The 17,262-nt window shown below is 44.0% G+C and overlaps 1 protein-coding gene across 1 annotated transcript in view; it reads right to left on the reverse strand.

Annotated features, from left to right (window-relative positions):
- Nucleotides 1–1,099: 1,099 nt before the first annotated feature.
- Nucleotides 1,100–17,262, reverse strand: part of ASIC5 (acid sensing ion channel subunit family member 5) — a 75,918-nt gene continuing 59,755 nt past the window's right edge. Inside the window, exons 9-10 of the mRNA XM_073614384.1 lie at nt 14,955–15,046; nt 1,100–1,350 (exon numbers count right to left, since the gene is read on the reverse strand). Of these exons, the coding sequence (XP_073470485.1) occupies nt 1,169–1,350; nt 14,955–15,046 (274 nt within the window). The 3' untranslated portion in view covers nt 1,100–1,168. The remainder of the gene's footprint in view (nt 1,351–14,954; nt 15,047–17,262) is intronic.

Raw genomic sequence — 17,262 nt, forward strand, 5'->3', positions numbered from 1 at the left:
ACAAAAAAGCCCACAAACAGTTTGCTGAAGACAAGCAGACTAAGAACATGGATTACTGGAACCATGTCCTGTGGTCTGATGAGACCAAGATAAACTTATTTGATTCAGATGGTGTCAAGCGTGTGGGGCGGCAACCAGGTGAGGAGTACAAAGACTGCCTACAGTCAAGCATGGTGGTGGGAGTGTCATGGTCTGGGTTGGGGGCTGCATGAGTGCTGCAGGCACTGGGGAGCTAGAATTCATTGAGGGAACCATGAATGCCAACATGTACTGTGACATACTGAAGCAGAGCATGATCCCCCCCTTCAGAGACTGGCCCACAGGGCAGTATTCCAGCATGATAACGACCCCAAACACACCTCCAAGACTACCACTGCCTTGCTAAAGAAGCTGAGGGTAAAGGTGATGGACTGGCCAAGCATGTCTCCAGACCTAAACCCTATTGAGCATCTGTGGGGCATCCTCAAACGGAAGGTGGAGGAGCGCAAGGTCTCTAACATCCACCAGCTCTGTGATGTCGTCATGGAGGAGTGGAAGAGGACTCCGGTGGCAACTTGTAAAGCTCTAGTGCACTCCATGCCCAAGAGGGTTAAGGCAGTGCTGGAAAATAACGATGGCCACACAAAATATTGACACTTTGGGCGCAATTTGGACATTTTCACTTAGAGGTGTACTCACTTTTGTTGCCAGCAGTTTAGACATTAATGGCTGTGTGTTGAGTTATATTGAAGGGACAGCAAATTTGCACTGTTATGCAAACTGTACACTCACTACATTACATTGTAGCAAAGTGTCAATTCTTCAGTGTTGTCACATGAAAAAGATATAAAAAAAATATTTACAAAAATGTGAGGGGTGTACTCACTTACTGGCCCCCTCAATGCCTCCATGAGTTCTATGAGAAAGAACCTGGCTGCGGTTTCCTCCAACAGGAGATGTCCACATCAAGCAGGCAGTGATTTGGACACCTGAAGAAGGAACCCAGGAAGTAAATAGAAGAAATTAGAAGGATCATCATGTGACCATGGCTTCAGGTAGGTAAAATGGGCATTTCATTTTTTCTATATATACCAGCAGTGAGAGGAGGGTGAGAGGGAGGAGTGGGAGGAGGGGTTACTAATATCCTAAAGTTGGGCTTTAGGTTTACTCACAATAAATACATTCCTGTTTAGCAATTCTGTATCTCTTGCTTGTATCTTGCTTGGCTGTCTGCACACTGAGATATGTTGGGTATTTTGAGCAACACAAATGCGCAGGCCCAGAGAAAATTGGTTAATACAAACTCCATAATTTCTATAACTGTAATCATGCTTGCTCCACAAAAAAGACCAAGCTGTCCACCCACATCAGCTGCAAGAAAAAATATTGATAATAATATATTAGATAGTAGATGCATGACATGCAAGACAACTCAATTTTTTAAACAACTGCTGGCATGAACGATTAAGCATTTTATAAAAAGAAGGTTTGGGATAGAGTAGGGGAGGGTAAGGATATACTACCAAACACAAGTAAAGCAAGGCGTTGGATACTGATTTTCAATGGGTCAACCAAATTATCACTGGGCACATTATCTCTGGTTTTTGCAGCACTACACAATTGGGAGGAAAAGCCTGGAATTGAGAATCCATGTACTGCATATACAGTCCCATGAGATCAAATAATGTCCAAGAGTCCAAAGTTTTAATATTAAATAAGGTTCATATAAGAAAAAAAAAAGCCAAAGGGCCAAACAGAGTTCTTCATCAGAGTTTAGGAATTTTGCCTGGGATTGGTCATAGATACACAGATATCAGATGGATCTGTTTTTGCTTGAAACAGATTCAAATAGCAGGTGGTTCCAGTTGTGTAGCAAAAGACTTTCTCTCATGGCTTTAAATATTGTCTGTGTTTTTATAGAGATTATTTATTCTCCCATCACCTAGACAAGAAGTGGGGGAAAATGTGCCAGATGGGGACAGCAACAAAGGCCTGACAAATTCCTTACTCTACTAGACATAGAGAACAAAAGTAGAGTTGTTGTCCTCCAGTCAAATGTTATCCTTTATACTTTGGGAAAAAGAAACACGAAAACTGATCGTTTATTTTGGGTAACATCAAACTCACCAATTTCCTTCAATTTGTTATAAATAGCCTTCAGGTTACTTTATATATGGCTGCATATTTAAAGCCATATTAAGCCACAATAAGTTCAGTTTTACCCCCTTCCAGTCCAGCCATTTTTCAGCTCCCAGCACTGTCACACTTTGAATGACAGTCACTAAGTCATCCAACACTGTACCCAAATTAAGTTCCTATCATTTTTTTAGACAGATAATGCTTTCTTTTGGTGGTATTGAATCACCACTGGGTTTTTTATATTTTGCTGTATAAACGAAAAAAATACCAAAAATTTGGGGAAAAAAACAACACGTTTCTCCTAGTTTCTGATATAATATTCTGCAAATAAATTATCTTTCTCCATAAATGTAGGTCAAAATGTATTCTGCTACATTTCTTTGGTAAAAAGAACCCACATCAATGTAGATTATTTAATATGTGAAAATTGTAGAGTCTACAAACTATGGTATATATTTACACAGTATTTGAAAATTGATCAGTGCTGATGTACTGACTGCCTATCTCATTTCTTGAGGCCCTATAATGTCATGACCATACAACTATCCCTCAAAATGACCCCACAATTTTTGTCAAACTTTTTTGGAAAATGAAGAAATTAGATACATTGTTTTTCACAAAGATGCCATTTTAGCAAGTTATTTCTCACACACACCGCATAGGCATACTTAGAATTACACCCCAAAACACATTCAGTTATGCCTCCCATGTATAGGAATACCACATCTGTGAGACTTTTTCACAGCCTAGATGCATAGAAGGTTCCAAAATCCAAGGAGCACCTTTGGGCTTTGAGGTTTATATTTTATGTAGCTAATTTCTTCACTATCTATCACATTTTTGGAGGCCTTGGAGCACCAGGACAGTGGAAACACCCACAAAATGACCTAATTTTGCAAGTCAAACACTGTGATGTATTTTCTGAAAGGTATAGCGAGTCTTTTGAAAATGTCACTTTTTTGCCACAAGTTTTTGGAAAATGCAGGAATGAAAATTAAAATATATTTATTTACACAAATGTGTCAATTAATAAGATATGTCTAATCCACATACATTACAGGCATACTCAGAATTACACCCCAAAACGCATTCTGCTACTCCTTCTGAGTATGGCGCTAGACTTTTTCACAGCCTAGGAACATAGAGGGTCCCTGTTAGGGCTGGGCTCAGCCCTTCCTTCTCTGAGCTGGCCGCTCAGCTGTCGGCTAATTGCCAGCTCCTATGTCTCCACAGTTACTCAGCTGTTGCTGATATCCTGCTCGTCAGTCCTGCCTACTTAAGCCATCCGGTCCAGAGGAGCTCTGCCTTCACCTTAGTCAACATCACAGAGACGCTCTCCTGCATTCCTGTTAAAAGACTTACTTGGCTAACATCCCTTCTGGCTCCAGATCCTGCTTGCTGTTTTACTAGAGCTCATCTCTGGCTCCCTGACGTTTGGCTTGTCTGACTATCTGTTCAGGTTCCTGAACTCTGGCTATGTTTTGACTACGTTTGTTCTATTTACTTTTATTATTAAACAAGTGTGACTTAACTGTACTTTTGTCGTGGTCTGATTTCATGGTTTCTGACAGTAGGCGAAGGCCATGAATTCAGAAGATACAGTCAATCCACTTGTTGGTAATATTTTTTCCAGATTGGATGAGCAAAATCACAGCATGGATCAGTTTGCCATGGCGTTACAAATGCTCCTGATTCACAAGGCTCACCTGGAATCTCCCACTGTGGCTGCTCCGGTACAACCTGACTTGCAGGCCGTCCCTGGTGCTGCGCCAGTCTCTGTGCAGGCACCAGCCTCGAGTATTACCTCTATAAGAGGTATGTCTGGTTCCGCTCTGCTTCCCCAGCGATTTGGGGGCAATCCAGTTCAATGCAGAGGGTTTCTCAACCAGGTTGAGATATACTTTGAGATGCTGCCCCAGGCATTTCCCACGGACAGTAGCAAAGTAGGTTTTGCGATATCTTTGCTTTCTGAGAGAGCCTTGGCCTGGACAAACCCTCTATGGGAGATGCAAAAACCTGTTGTCTTGCGTTACTCTGAGTTTGTGGCCTCCTTTAAAAGGGTATTTGACGTTCCCGGACGCTCCTCTTCTGCTGCCAGGTGCCTCATGTCCATCAAACAGAGTATGAGAACTGTTGCCGACTACGCCATTGAATTCCGTACTCTGGCATCAGAGGTTGCTTGGAACAATGAGGCCCTCATGGCTGCTTTTTCTCATGGTCTCTTAGATTCCATCAAGGATGAAATACAGCCCGAGATATACCCACTGAGCTGGAGAAGTTGATCGGGTTTGCCATCCTCATTGACTCCAGACTCAGAGAAAGTCTCTTTTAAGGAGCTCTTGTGGAAGCCTCCTGTACGTTTGCCTCCGAGCTTTGCAGTCCCACCCATGCCTCCCTCACCTCCCATGCCTCCTATTACCGAGTCGGTCAGTGAAGATGAACCCATGCACTTAGGCTTCATGCGTCTCTCTGCAGATGAGAGAACCTTTAGGAGGAGGGAAAGATTGTGCCTTTACTGTGGCCAGGCAGGTCACTTTTTGAAGTCTTGCCCTACCCGTCCAGGAAACGCCCGAACCTTGAGGTCCTGTCACGGACAGACCTTAGGTGGTGTTGTTTCGTCCCCAGTTATCCAGAAGGATAAGCTCCTGGTTTTCGTCACCCTTTCTTGGGCTGAGTCATCTGTCGAGATACAGGTTCTAATCGACTCTGGGGCTGCAGGCCTCTTCATTGATGCTACCTTTGTATCAAAGCACTCAATTCCGCTGCAGCTGCATGACACTCCACTTGCCATTGAGGCTCTTGACGGGAGACCTCTACAGCCTGCCCATGTGACTCATGAGACGGTTCCGTTGTCCATGGCCGTAGGGGCTCTTCACCATGAGATAATCCAATTCCAAGTTATTTCCTCACCTAAGTTTTCACTGGTTATTGGTTATCCTTGGTTACAGAGGCACAACCCCTCTTTTGATTGGCTCCGTGCTGAGGTTCTCTCCTGGTCGCCACAACGCAGTAAGACATGCTTCGCAAAGGTAGCCAAGGTTATGTGCACCTCTTCACTCTCCTTCCTGCCAGAGCAGTACCGCGGTTTTAGCGATGTCTTTGACAAAGGTCAAGCTGGTAGTTTGCCTCCACACCGGCCGTATGATTGCGCAATTGATCTTCAACCTGGTGCCATACCCCCTCGTGGCCGGGTTTACCCTTTGTTGGTCTTGGAGGATAAGGCCATGGAGTAGTAAGTTGCAGACGCACTTTCTCGAGGTTTCATCTGCAAATCCTCGTCCCCTGCTGGTGCTGGTTTCTTCTTCGTGAAGAAGAGTGGTGAACTGAGACCTTGTATTGATTATAGGGGCCTCAATCGTTTCACGATTGAGAATGACTATCCGATTCCATTGATAACGGAGTTATTTGACCACCTCAAGTGAGCAACAGTTTTCACGAAGCTTGATTTGAGAGGGGCATACAATCTTGTGAGGATTAAGGAGGGTGAAGAGTGGAAAACTGCGTTTAATTCCACAACAGGCCTTTATGAGTACCTCGTAATGCCTTTTGGCCTTTGTAACGCCCCGGCAGTTTTCCAGGAATTCATTAACGATGTCCTCCGAGATTTGTTGCTGTTATGTGTGGTGGTTTACCTCAATGATATCCTCATATTTTCAAAGTCTCTGGAGAGCCACCACACAGATGTCTGTCGTGTGCTTCAGAAACTAAGAGAGAATAATCTCTATTATAAATTGGAGAAGTGCGAGTTCCATCGTGAACAGGTTAGATTTCTGGGTTATGTAATTTTCACTGCTGGTTTTTCGATGGATCCAGAGAAACTTTCAGCAGTCCTACAGTGGCCCCGACCCGTGGGGCCACTGTAAGATGTCCTCTGTGGCGTTTCCTGGGCTTTGCCAACTATTATTGGAAGTTTATTCGTAACTTCTAATCTCTGGTCAAGCCCCTGACTGATATGACCAGAAAGGACGGTAACCCACAGAGTTGGTCTCTGGAGTCCGTAAAGGCCTTTGAGAGTCTCAAGGCTGCTTTGTTTCTGCTCCTGTGTTGGCACATCCTGATCCTACGTTACCTTTTATCCTTGAGGTTGATGCTTCTGAGACTGGAGTTGGCGCCCTTCTGTCTCAACGTCCTACCTGTCAGAGGGCTTTTCATCCTTGTGGCTACTTTTTAAAGAAATTGTCACCTGCAGAGTGCAATTACGAGATTGATGACAGAGAGCAGTTGGCGATCATTTTAGCCCTGAAAGAATGGAGACATCTCCTCGAAGGTACCACTGTGCCGGTTCTCATTCTTACTGACCATAAGAATCTCAGATTCTTGTCTGAGGCTAAATGCCTCTCTCCCAGAAGGGCACGATGGGCTCTTTTCTTGTCAAGTTTCAATTACATTGTCTCATTGTACTAAGAATGTAAGGGCTGACGCACAACGATTTTCCTCCACTTCTAAGTTGGAGTTCTGTTCCGGTTCCTGTGATTCCTCTTGATCGTATTCTGGCTATGGTTTGCACCAGTCTCACTTCTCCTTTGGGTGACAAAATTCTTGCTGCTCAGGTCCATGCTCCTCCTGAGAAACCTTGTGACCGCTGCTTTGTCCCAGAGAGCCTCCGTTCTGCCTTGCTCCAGACTTACCATTCTCCCAAGGCTGCTGGCCATCCTGGGAAGAATCAACTCTTTTGGGCCATTTCCCAACAATTCTGGTGGCCTAGTCTACGTGCTGATGTAACTGCCTTTATAGCTGCCTGTTCCGAATGTGCCCAGAATAAGACTCCACGACACCTTCCAGTGGGCCTTCTACAACTCATACCCAATGGCCCTGGACCCATCTGTCTATGGATTTCATTGTGGAGTTACCCAACTCCCAGGGCAACACAGTTATCCTTATGATGGTTAAATAGAAAAAAGTGCAGCACTAACAAATAATAACGTAATGAATAACATTAGTTCATATCTTGCAATGAATAATATATATCAGTGCATAAAATCCATAAGTATATAATGTCATATGATGGACATTCTAAATCATATAAATTGTGTCCGTGACGCAAAAAAATGTTTTGTGACACACTTATAATTGGTGTTATAAATAAAATAAATTCGTGAAGAGTGAAGTCCTGAGAAGTGTATAACGCCAGGAAGTGAAGAAAAATTAAGAAGTGTTGATAGAAGATCCACGACCGCTCAAAAAGGGGGCTTACCGGAAAGATTGAACTCAGATGGGTGTACACCCACTGAGTCAATCAAGCTTGTAAACGTGGGAATCAACGATGGTGTCTGTTTAACATAAACGCAAATCCAAGTGACCCAGGTGCTTGCAAGGATGTATATGGCAAAGGGGACAAATCTAATCAGGCATCCAAAGTATATATGGAAAAAACGTGAGAGCACATAGCGTAATACTGCATAAAAAGCTTAAAGCATATTTATTGAAGATAAAAACACTCACATTTCCGGAGAGAAAAAACAGCGCTTAATATATGAATAGTATGGCAGTGTCAGTGGTGTCAGCAGTCCGTGCTGGGACGGACTGCTGACACCACTGACACTGCCATACTATTCATATATTGGTTCATTAGTGGTGTCAGCAGTCCGTCCCGGGACGGACTGCTGACACCACTGACACTGCCATACTATTCATATATTAAGCGCTGTTTTTTCTCTCCGGAAATGTGAGTGTTTTTATCTTCAATAAATATGCTTTTAAATATTTATTTTTCTTCACTTCCTGGCATTATACACTTCTCAGGACTTCACTCTTCACACATTTATTTTATTTATAACACCAATTATAAGTGTGTCACAAAACATTTTTTTTGCGTCACAGACACAATTTATATGATTTAGAATGTCCATCATATGACATTATATACTTATGGATTTTATGCACTGATATATATTATTCATTGCAAGATATGAACTAATGTTATTCATTACGTTATTATTTGTTAGCGCTGCACTTTTTTCTATTTAAGTTTGCTTACAGGATTAGATCACTTGTATGTGCTAGCTGCTTACGTTTTTATGACAGCGCAATATTTTCACATAATTGTATTTATCCTTATGGTGGTTGACTGGTTCTCAAAGATGTGTCATTGTATTCCACTTACATGGGATACCCAAGGTGATTGTCTCGGACAGGGGTAATTAGTTTGTGTCCCAGTTCTGGTGAGCCTTTTGTGCACAGTTGGGAATTCAGCTTGCTTTCTCCTCTGCGTATCACCCGCAGTCTATTAGGGCCGCAGAATAAGCCAATCAGTCCTTGGAGCAATTCCTACATTGCTATATTTCTGACCATCATAGCAACTGGTCATATCTATTACCGTGAGCAGAGTTTGCTCACAACAGTGCCTTGAATTCTGCTTTCCGATTGTCCCCCATTATGGCAAATTATGGTTTCCAACCTTCCATGTTGCCTGACTCATTTGTCCCGCAGAATATTCCTGAGTTAGAGGAGCTTTGTTCAACTTGGGCACAAGTCCAGGAGGCTTTGCGACATGCTAATGATAGGTGCAGACTCCATGCTGACCGCAGACGACTGCCTGTGCCTTCCTACCAGGTTGGGGACAGGGTCTGGCTGTCATCTCGCAACCTCCGACTTCATGTTCCCTCACTGAAGTTCGCACCTCAGTTTATTGGGTCTTTCCGTATTCTTTGCAGGATTAACCCAGTGGCTTACGCATTAGACCTTCCTTCTAATATGCGTATTTTGAATCTATTTCATGTGTCCTTATTAAAACCTTTGGTCTGCAACCGCTTTAACACCTCGGTGCCACGTCCTCACCCTGTACAGGTTGAGAACCATGAGGAGTATCAAGTACAGTCCATTGTTGACTCCTGTAGGTTCCGCGAGTGCATACAGTACCTGGTGCATTGAAAAGGATACGGTCCGGAGGAACGCTCTTGGGTCTAATCTTCGGACGTATATGCCCCTGTCCTCCTCTGTGATTTCCATAGATGTTTTCCCCTCAAGCCTGGTGGTCCTCCGAGGGGGAGGGGGTCGTTGATGAGGGGGTACTGTCAGAACTGGGTCAGCCCTTCCTTCTCTGAGCTGGCCGCTCAGCTGTCGGTTAATTGCCAGTTAATTGCCACAGTTACTCAGCTGTTGCTGATATCCTGCTCGTCAGTCCTGCCTACTTAAGCCGTCCAGTCTAGAGGAGCTCTGCCTTTGCTATAGTCAACATCACAGAGACGCTCTCCTACATTCCTGTTAAAAGACTTGCTTGGCTGACATCCCTTCTGGCTTAAGATCCTGTATGCTGTTTTACCAAGCTCATCTCCGGCTCCCTGATGTTTGGCTTGTCTGACTATCCATTCCGGTTCCTGAACTCTGGCTATGTTTTGACTACGTTTGTTCTATTTACTTTTATTATTAAACAAGTGTGACTTAACTGTACTTTTGTCGCGGTCTGATTTCATGGTTTCTGACAGTACCAAAATCCAAGGAAATCAAAGTTTTTGAAAAATGTAGAAACTAAAAATTGTCATGTCATGAGCATACTTAGAATTACAACCCAGAACACATTCTGCTACTTCTACCGAGTATGGGGATACCAGATGTGTAAGACTTTTTCACTGTCTGGACTAATTATATACCGCAGCAGTCCCTGACCTTTTTGGCACCAGTGACTGGCTGCATGGGGGGTAAGCGATTTTTCGTGGGCAATTTGTCGGGGCAATGGCTGGTGTTGGCGCTTCAATCACGGACCATGGTTGATATGGTGTCAGGATGATTGAAGTGCATTATTTCTATTATTAATTTGTAATATAAAATGAAATAGTTCAACTCACCATAGTGCAGAATCAGTGGGTGCCCTGAGCATGTCACTTGCCATGTCGCCTGCCACCAGATGTGGAATGTCACTTGCCACGTCGCATGCCTCCAGATGTGGATTGTCACTTGCCACATTACCTGACACCCAATGTGGATTACCACCTGCCATGTTGCCTGCCACCAGATGAGAAATGTCACCTGTCACCAGATCCAGATTGTCACTTGTCACGTCATCTACCACCAGATGCGGATTGCCACTTGCCACGTCACCTGCCACCAGATGAGATGCTTGTTATTTGCCACCAGATGCAGATTGTCACTTGCCACATTGCCTGCCACCAGATGTGGATTGTCACTTGCCACATTGCCTACCACCAGATGCGGATTGCCACTTGCCATGTCACCTGCCACCAGATGAGAAATGTCACCTGCCACGTCACTTGCCACCAGATGCAGATTGTCACTTGCCACGTTACCTACCACCAGATGCAGATTGTCACTTGCCATGTCACCTACCACCAGATGAGAAACGTCACCTGCCGAATCACCTGCCACCAGATGTAGATTGTCACTTGCCATGTCGCCTACCACCAGATGTGGATTGCCACTTGCCACACTTCCTGCCACCAGATGCAGATTGTCACTTGCCAAGCTGCCTGCCACCAGATGAGGAATGTCACTTGCCACGTTGCCTACCACCAGATGCGGATTGCCACTTGCCAAGTCACCTGTCACCAGATGCGGATCGTCACCCACTACCAGATGAGAAATGTCACCTGCCACTGAATTTGAATTGTCACTATTCACTGTGCCTGCCACCAGATGCAGATTGTCACTTTCCACGTTGCATGCCACCAGATGAGGAACGTCACTTGCCATGCTGCCTGCCACCAGATGCAGATTGTCACTTGCCACGCTGCCTGCCAGTGCCACCAGATGAGGAATGTCACTTGCCACGTCACCTGCCAGTGCCACCAGATGTGGATTGTCACTGCATTGGTGGCAGCACTGGTTCATATAGCAGAGAGGCAGGCCTCTGTGCAATGGTAGTTTCTGAGCGAGGGCAGATCGGTGATGTGGGGCGGGCGGTGAGAGATGATGTCATCTCTCTGCTCACTGCTGCAGCTCTGACATTGAAGAGGCCCACGTTGTGAGGGCGAAAGAGCGGTGATGCGGGGCCGGAGAAGAGAGATGATGTCATCTCTGCTCACCCGCCTCTCTGATCCACCCGGCTCTCATCCGCCACCCCGCTCTCTCATGCCGCCCACCCCCTGCCGCTCCCGGCTGCAGAGAGGCCTCGGCCCAGTGGTTGGAGACCATGGGCATCCGCAGAACTTTTTTCAGGGGGGGGCATAATTTTATGGACACCCATGCTCGGTCTCTTTTCAACAATGTCATGAAGGAGAGGGGCTTAGTCATTATCACATAAAGCTCAGGCAGGCAGGCAAAGGTTTGAGAAACCTGATGCAAAAGCTTAATAGAAGGATCAAGCTGCCATTGTGTGATTAGCAATTTCTAATCTGTTTAAAGCAGTTTGACATAAAAAGTTTGTTTCGCCAGCTCCTCTTCCCACCCTCCGTCCTGAGCTGTGCTTCCTCCAGGTCTCCGCTGTTCACTGATGACAGTGGTGAAGGAGGATAGAGGCGGGAGGCCGAGAGAGAGACTGTGACATAGATGACATGGTGGAGCCACCCACGGAGGAGGCTGGGATAGGAGACAAGGACTGGCACATAGAAAGCGGAGGTCGGGGACGCAGAAACCCGTTCGCGGTGGACAGGTGGACTAAGATCGTCAGGTTGCTGACCCCCGTTATAGTGAGTACTGAAACATTTTCAGTCTTGTGGAGGAAACCTGGAGAATGGGCTGTAATAACAATTCAGACTTATTAAAAACCACAAAAAAAATTCAAGTATAGGCTGTTTTCATCATGATCAAAATATGGTCATAACAGATCATCACGTATTGCAAATTTGCAAATTTGCAACATAAAAAGATGTACATTCTCTAGGCTATATTTGTATGGACTGGTATGCCTGACCTGAGCAACTTCCAATACAATGTGGAGCTGAATGATCTCTTATATACACATATATCTTTCAAGCCTAGAGAATGTACATCTTTTTATATTGCAATACATCTGTTATGGCAGCGGCGGCTGGTGCTCAAAGTTTTGGGGGGGGGCGCAAAAAATGTTGAAAAAAAATCATCAATTGCAGCCACTGTGCCCATCAAACGCTGCCACTGTGCCAAATGCTGCCACTGTGCCATCAAACGCTGCCACTGTGCCCATCGTATGTTGCCAGTGTGCCCATCATATGTTGCCAGTGTGCCCATCATATGTTGCCAGTGTGTCCATCATGATTGGCGGAGAGGCGGTTTAGTGTTAGGAAAGTGAATAGTCATTCACTTTTCTAACACAGCTGAGTGACCTGCGAGCGCCCAGCATGGCGCTTGTAGGTCACCATTTTTTACGCCTATTAGAGCCTATGGCTCTAATCAGGTGCTTAAAAAACACCTCCCGCCGCTGTAATTCAGGCGTCCTGCGCCCGAAAAGGGGCCGGGCGCCTGAGTAGGGGGTGGCAGCGGCGGCCACAGATAGATTCATGCAATGCATGAATCTATCTATAGGTGATAGCGGGGTGGCAGGAGAGAGGGGGTGGCGCTCCCGTGCGCCCTTAATGCACAGGCTGCCATTGTGTTCTGGCCATATTTTGATCTTGATGAAAACAGCTATACAGACTGTCTAATACAGTCTGTATAGCTGTTTCCATCAAGATCAAAATATGGCCACAACAGTTCCAGTTGTATTGCAATACAAAAAGATGTACACAGTGGTATCGTTGTACAGGCACTGCTGTTACCTCTGTGGTTCTTCAGCGATAGTCCCAGGAGAGGGACTGGCAGCCAGGCAGTGTATTCTCTGTTGTCTCGGCCACTGCACGACACACACCTGTGACCTGTGGGAGGAGCCGGCGCCACGCCGGCCGGATCGGCATAGGCACAACATATTTACACAGACAGAGGCAGGCTGAGGCAGCAGCCAATCACGGAACAGCTGGGTCAGTGTCACGGTGATGTTAAGCAGAGGCCCGAGCGGCAGAGCCAATCTCATGCTCGGTCCGAGGGTGAGGAGGGAGGGACGGATGCATGTGTAGTCGGAAAAGACTGAGAACAGCCCCAGCCCCCAGGCCAGCAGCAGGCTTTGAAAAAAAAGACCACGGATGCTGCGGAGGCGGCCGCGGCGGCTATTGCAACACAGGGGGCAAGTCAAGTGTCTTCACTCTGAAGGACTTCAACACTCTTACGATTCCAGGGGGGGCAATTGACCCCCCTTGCCCTATGGTGCGGACGCCCATGTTGGAGACCCCTGATATACCAGATACCGTATTTCATCTATCACACAAATCAATTAATTGTATTAAAACCAATATACTGTAATGGCCACCTCAATATGAGTAATTAGGGAATATAGCTTAGCGTAGTGTCACCTATAGCAGTCCCAGTTCCTATAAACCAAGCAAGCCTAAACTCCTTGTACATGGCTGCCCCCAGGATTGCCATGTTCAGTGGCTAGGAAGAACAGAGGGCTAAAGGAAGGAACAACAAAAGAGTGTGTGTGGTTCTAGGAGTGAAGATGTCCTCAGGGGATGTCTGGGACTGGTGTCTCACAGGAACATAGTCTACCAGACATGCAGATGGGTCAGTTGAGGTGTAGACAGAAACATGGTCAGCAAACAAGCAAAGGATCAGTCAGGGCAACAGCCAGAAACGTTGTCAATAAACAGGCCAGGGTTAGTATAGGCAAAATTCAGTGGACACAACGGGTTACAGATTGCGATGCTGCGCACTTTAGAGAGCACACATAAGCAGCCGATGCAGGAGGACGTACGGGTATGTCCATCTGCATCAGCGCTGCTCCCTTCCGGACATTTATATTGGCCAGACAGGACGCAGTTAAACCTTAAAACAAAAATGCATAAGCTATCTTTTTCTCCTTTATTTTCACACCAGGAAGTCTGTTATTTTTCAACTTCCTTTAACAGTCCAAGCTGTCCAGAAAAGGTGTTGGTTAGAGGGTCGAGACAGACCATTTAACACTGACAGGGGTGTGCAAAATGGTCAGCTTTTATTTATTTATGTAAAACCTTTATCCCAAAATGAAAAAAACAGTTGATGTAACTGTGTTAGCTGGAGTTCAGCTTTAATTTGTTAGCGAAGTCTATCTAATTCTGCTAGTGCGTCTAACCTTACCCTCGCCCTAAGATAACAATGCCACTATCCAAAAGAGGGGTCACCTTAAGACATGAAGTGTGTTACTGGCGGATCATCAGGTTGAAATAAAAAAAAAAGTGCAGCCACCACATTTAAAGATTACTAAGCTGTTATACCTAACATTTTTGTTTTGGTTTAATATTACTTTAGCTTTGCATCTTCTTAAATTCAAATGTATTCATCTGATATGAGTTTCCCTTTGTGCTCCCTTTTGTTATATTAATATGGAACTCTGTATGTTTCTTCTGCAATGAGAGCATCTTACCTGCCTGCTAGCAAGTTACTAAAGACTGTAAAAAGAGTCTCCTCTGGCCAGCCAATCAGTAGATGCGGGTAAAGATGTCAACAGTGACCAGGAGCTTGTGGATATTGCAGCACTGGGGTGGATGTAAGTTGTACTTTATGTATCATTTTATTATAACTATTTATTTATTAATATTGTATTTAATATATTTTATAAGACACTGCAAAGTACTTCTTACAACATAACTAACTACAAATAGCAAAACAAATTGGCTTTGTTGCATGAAGTATGTAATGCACTGTAATAAGAAAGCTGTTAAAAAGACTACTTGCTTTCCCATATCTAATCTTTTGCTACTTGTGAAATAAAGCAGGCTATGAGAATAGAATTCTAGAACAGTTTTAAAACATTTGATAGCAAAAACAAAAATTCTCTCCATATTGATTGGTTCAAAAAAGCACCTTGAAACCCATACATTAGCTCTCTAAAACCTAAAATGATAGTACAAACAGATTATAATTATTACTAGTATTAATAATAAATCAATACTTACATAGCAGTGCACTTGACGTCATAGCTTTTTGCTGCTCGGTTACTTTGTAATTCAACTCACTGTACTTAATGTCAATATACACCAAGTTATTCCTAGAAAAATATACATATTAAATAGGAAAACAATGTTCACTTTAACCTATTTGCACTGTTAATTAACAAGAAAGCAATACGTGCAATTGTTGAAATTGTTTGTTTACATACTACAATTTCTTCTATAGCAGTACAAATTATGGAAAAAAGTTAAATAACAGAGGTATTTCAATTTGTTGGCTCTTTCAAGATTTCTAGTACTGTATTGTGCATTGTGCATTTCATATAAAAATGTTTAGGTTACAAACAAAGTTATCATTAGAACTTATCTTTTTAACTCTAACTATATTCACAGGTAGTCCATTCAGAAATGATCATGTCTAGTCCAGTAACCCTGGCAAGAAATAGGTTAGAGCAGTCAGAATAAGTGACTGAGTAGTAGTTGCGTTGAACTTCTGCACTTTTCACTTAACTGAATTATTAGTTATAGTATGTGTTTTCTCTAATGCCCTGTACACACGGTCGGACCTTGAAGGACATTCCGACAACAAAATCCATCAAATTTTTTTACGACGGATGTTGGCTCAAACTTGTCTTGCATACACACGGTCGCACAAAGTTGTCGGAAAATCCGATCGTTCTGAACATGGTGACGTAAAACACGTACGTCGAGTCTATAAATGGGGCAATAGCTTTCGTCTCTTAATTTATTCTGAGCATGCGTGGCACTTTGTGCGTCGGTTTTGTCTCCACGCGATTGGAATTTAAAGGATCGGATTTTGTTGTCGGAAAATTTTATAGCCTGCTCTCAAACTTTGTGTGTCGGAAATTCCGATGGAGCCCACACACAACCGGAATTTCCGACAACACAATCCGATCGCACTTTCTCCGTCAGAAAATCCGACCGTGTGTACAGGGCATAAGTATTTTCTGAATGGGGCTCCTAGGTAGTGCAGAGTAGAGCATTGACCAAAGTTAGAATTTATCCCTTTTCCTACAAGTCAGATGCCGACATGGTGATAAAATTGCAGCAATTAATGGCTAAGTAATAGTTCAGCACAACCCCCAACCAATTCCAATCTCCTTCTGAGCAAACCAGTCAGTAAGAACAGAGTATCTTCTGTGCCCACCTGCCCTCTGCAGCATCCAAGTGATTTCTTTTAGTCACTCACCCAGACCTCATAGAAGCCAAACTGTAGAAACAAGGATGTCTGCTAATGCAGCTCAGTGGTATTGTACTATATACTGCAGAATATAGGAACTCTATTTTAAAAATGCTAAACATCTGCTGGACATGCAAAGTCGTAATGCCTGATGTGTGTAATATTGCCAGAACCAACTGAAGTAAAGATTGGTTCCAATGGATCTACCATTAAGCAAATTCGTGATTGAGTCTAGTATGGGTGGACCCTGTTCTGGTCTGGGCTGTTACCTCTCTAATAGTTACACAGATAAGTGCTCACTAGATTCTTAAATGTGCACAGAAGAGTGTCTGGTACAAAATTAATTTTACTTAAAGGATTTTTTAAACATTTATAAGAGCCTCAGGTATAACCAATTAATTTTTTTTTAATTATTTTTTTTGGGGGGGGGGGGCTCTCCAATGTTCAGGGATTGAGCAATCAGTGTAATAATCACAGCAGAATGCACAAAGGGACCTGTGTTAAGGCTTGATGAGGACTAGCATTTCCTGATGGCACTGTAGACTCTATTTTGTGTGCATTACTGCCAGTTTGACACCATATAATTCTGTGTGCGTTACTACAAGTTTAACATCAAACAGTTTTGTGCGTTACTGCCAGTTTAACACCATATCGTTTTGTGTGCGTTACTGCCAGTTTAACGCCATATAGTTTTGCGTGCGTTACTGCCAGTACAACACCATATAGTTTTGCGTGCATTACTGCCAGTTTAATGCTATATAGTTTTGCGTGCGTTACTGCCAGTTTAACGCCATATAGTTCTGTGTGTGTTACTACAAGTTTAACGCCATATAGTTTTGTGCGTTACTCTCAGTTTAACGCCATTTACTTCTGTGTGCATTACTGCCAGTTTAACGCCATATAGTTCTGTGCGTCACTGTATGTTTGGCGCATTATATTGCAGTATATTATATTGTATCCGTGGAGTGTGTCTGTGTAGTGTGAGTACTCAAATTAAAGGGCACCAAACACCTCTTAACATTTATTAAAGTGCATCTACGTACAGATTTCAACTTCTCCTTTACATTTGCTTAAAAGCACCGCCCCCTCCCTCCCAATAATGTCTGGTAGAAC

Source organism: Aquarana catesbeiana, linkage group LG01, assembly GCF_042186555.1.
Source record: "Aquarana catesbeiana isolate 2022-GZ linkage group LG01, ASM4218655v1, whole genome shotgun sequence".
Classification (NCBI taxonomy): Eukaryota; Metazoa; Chordata; class Amphibia; order Anura; family Ranidae; genus Aquarana; species Aquarana catesbeiana.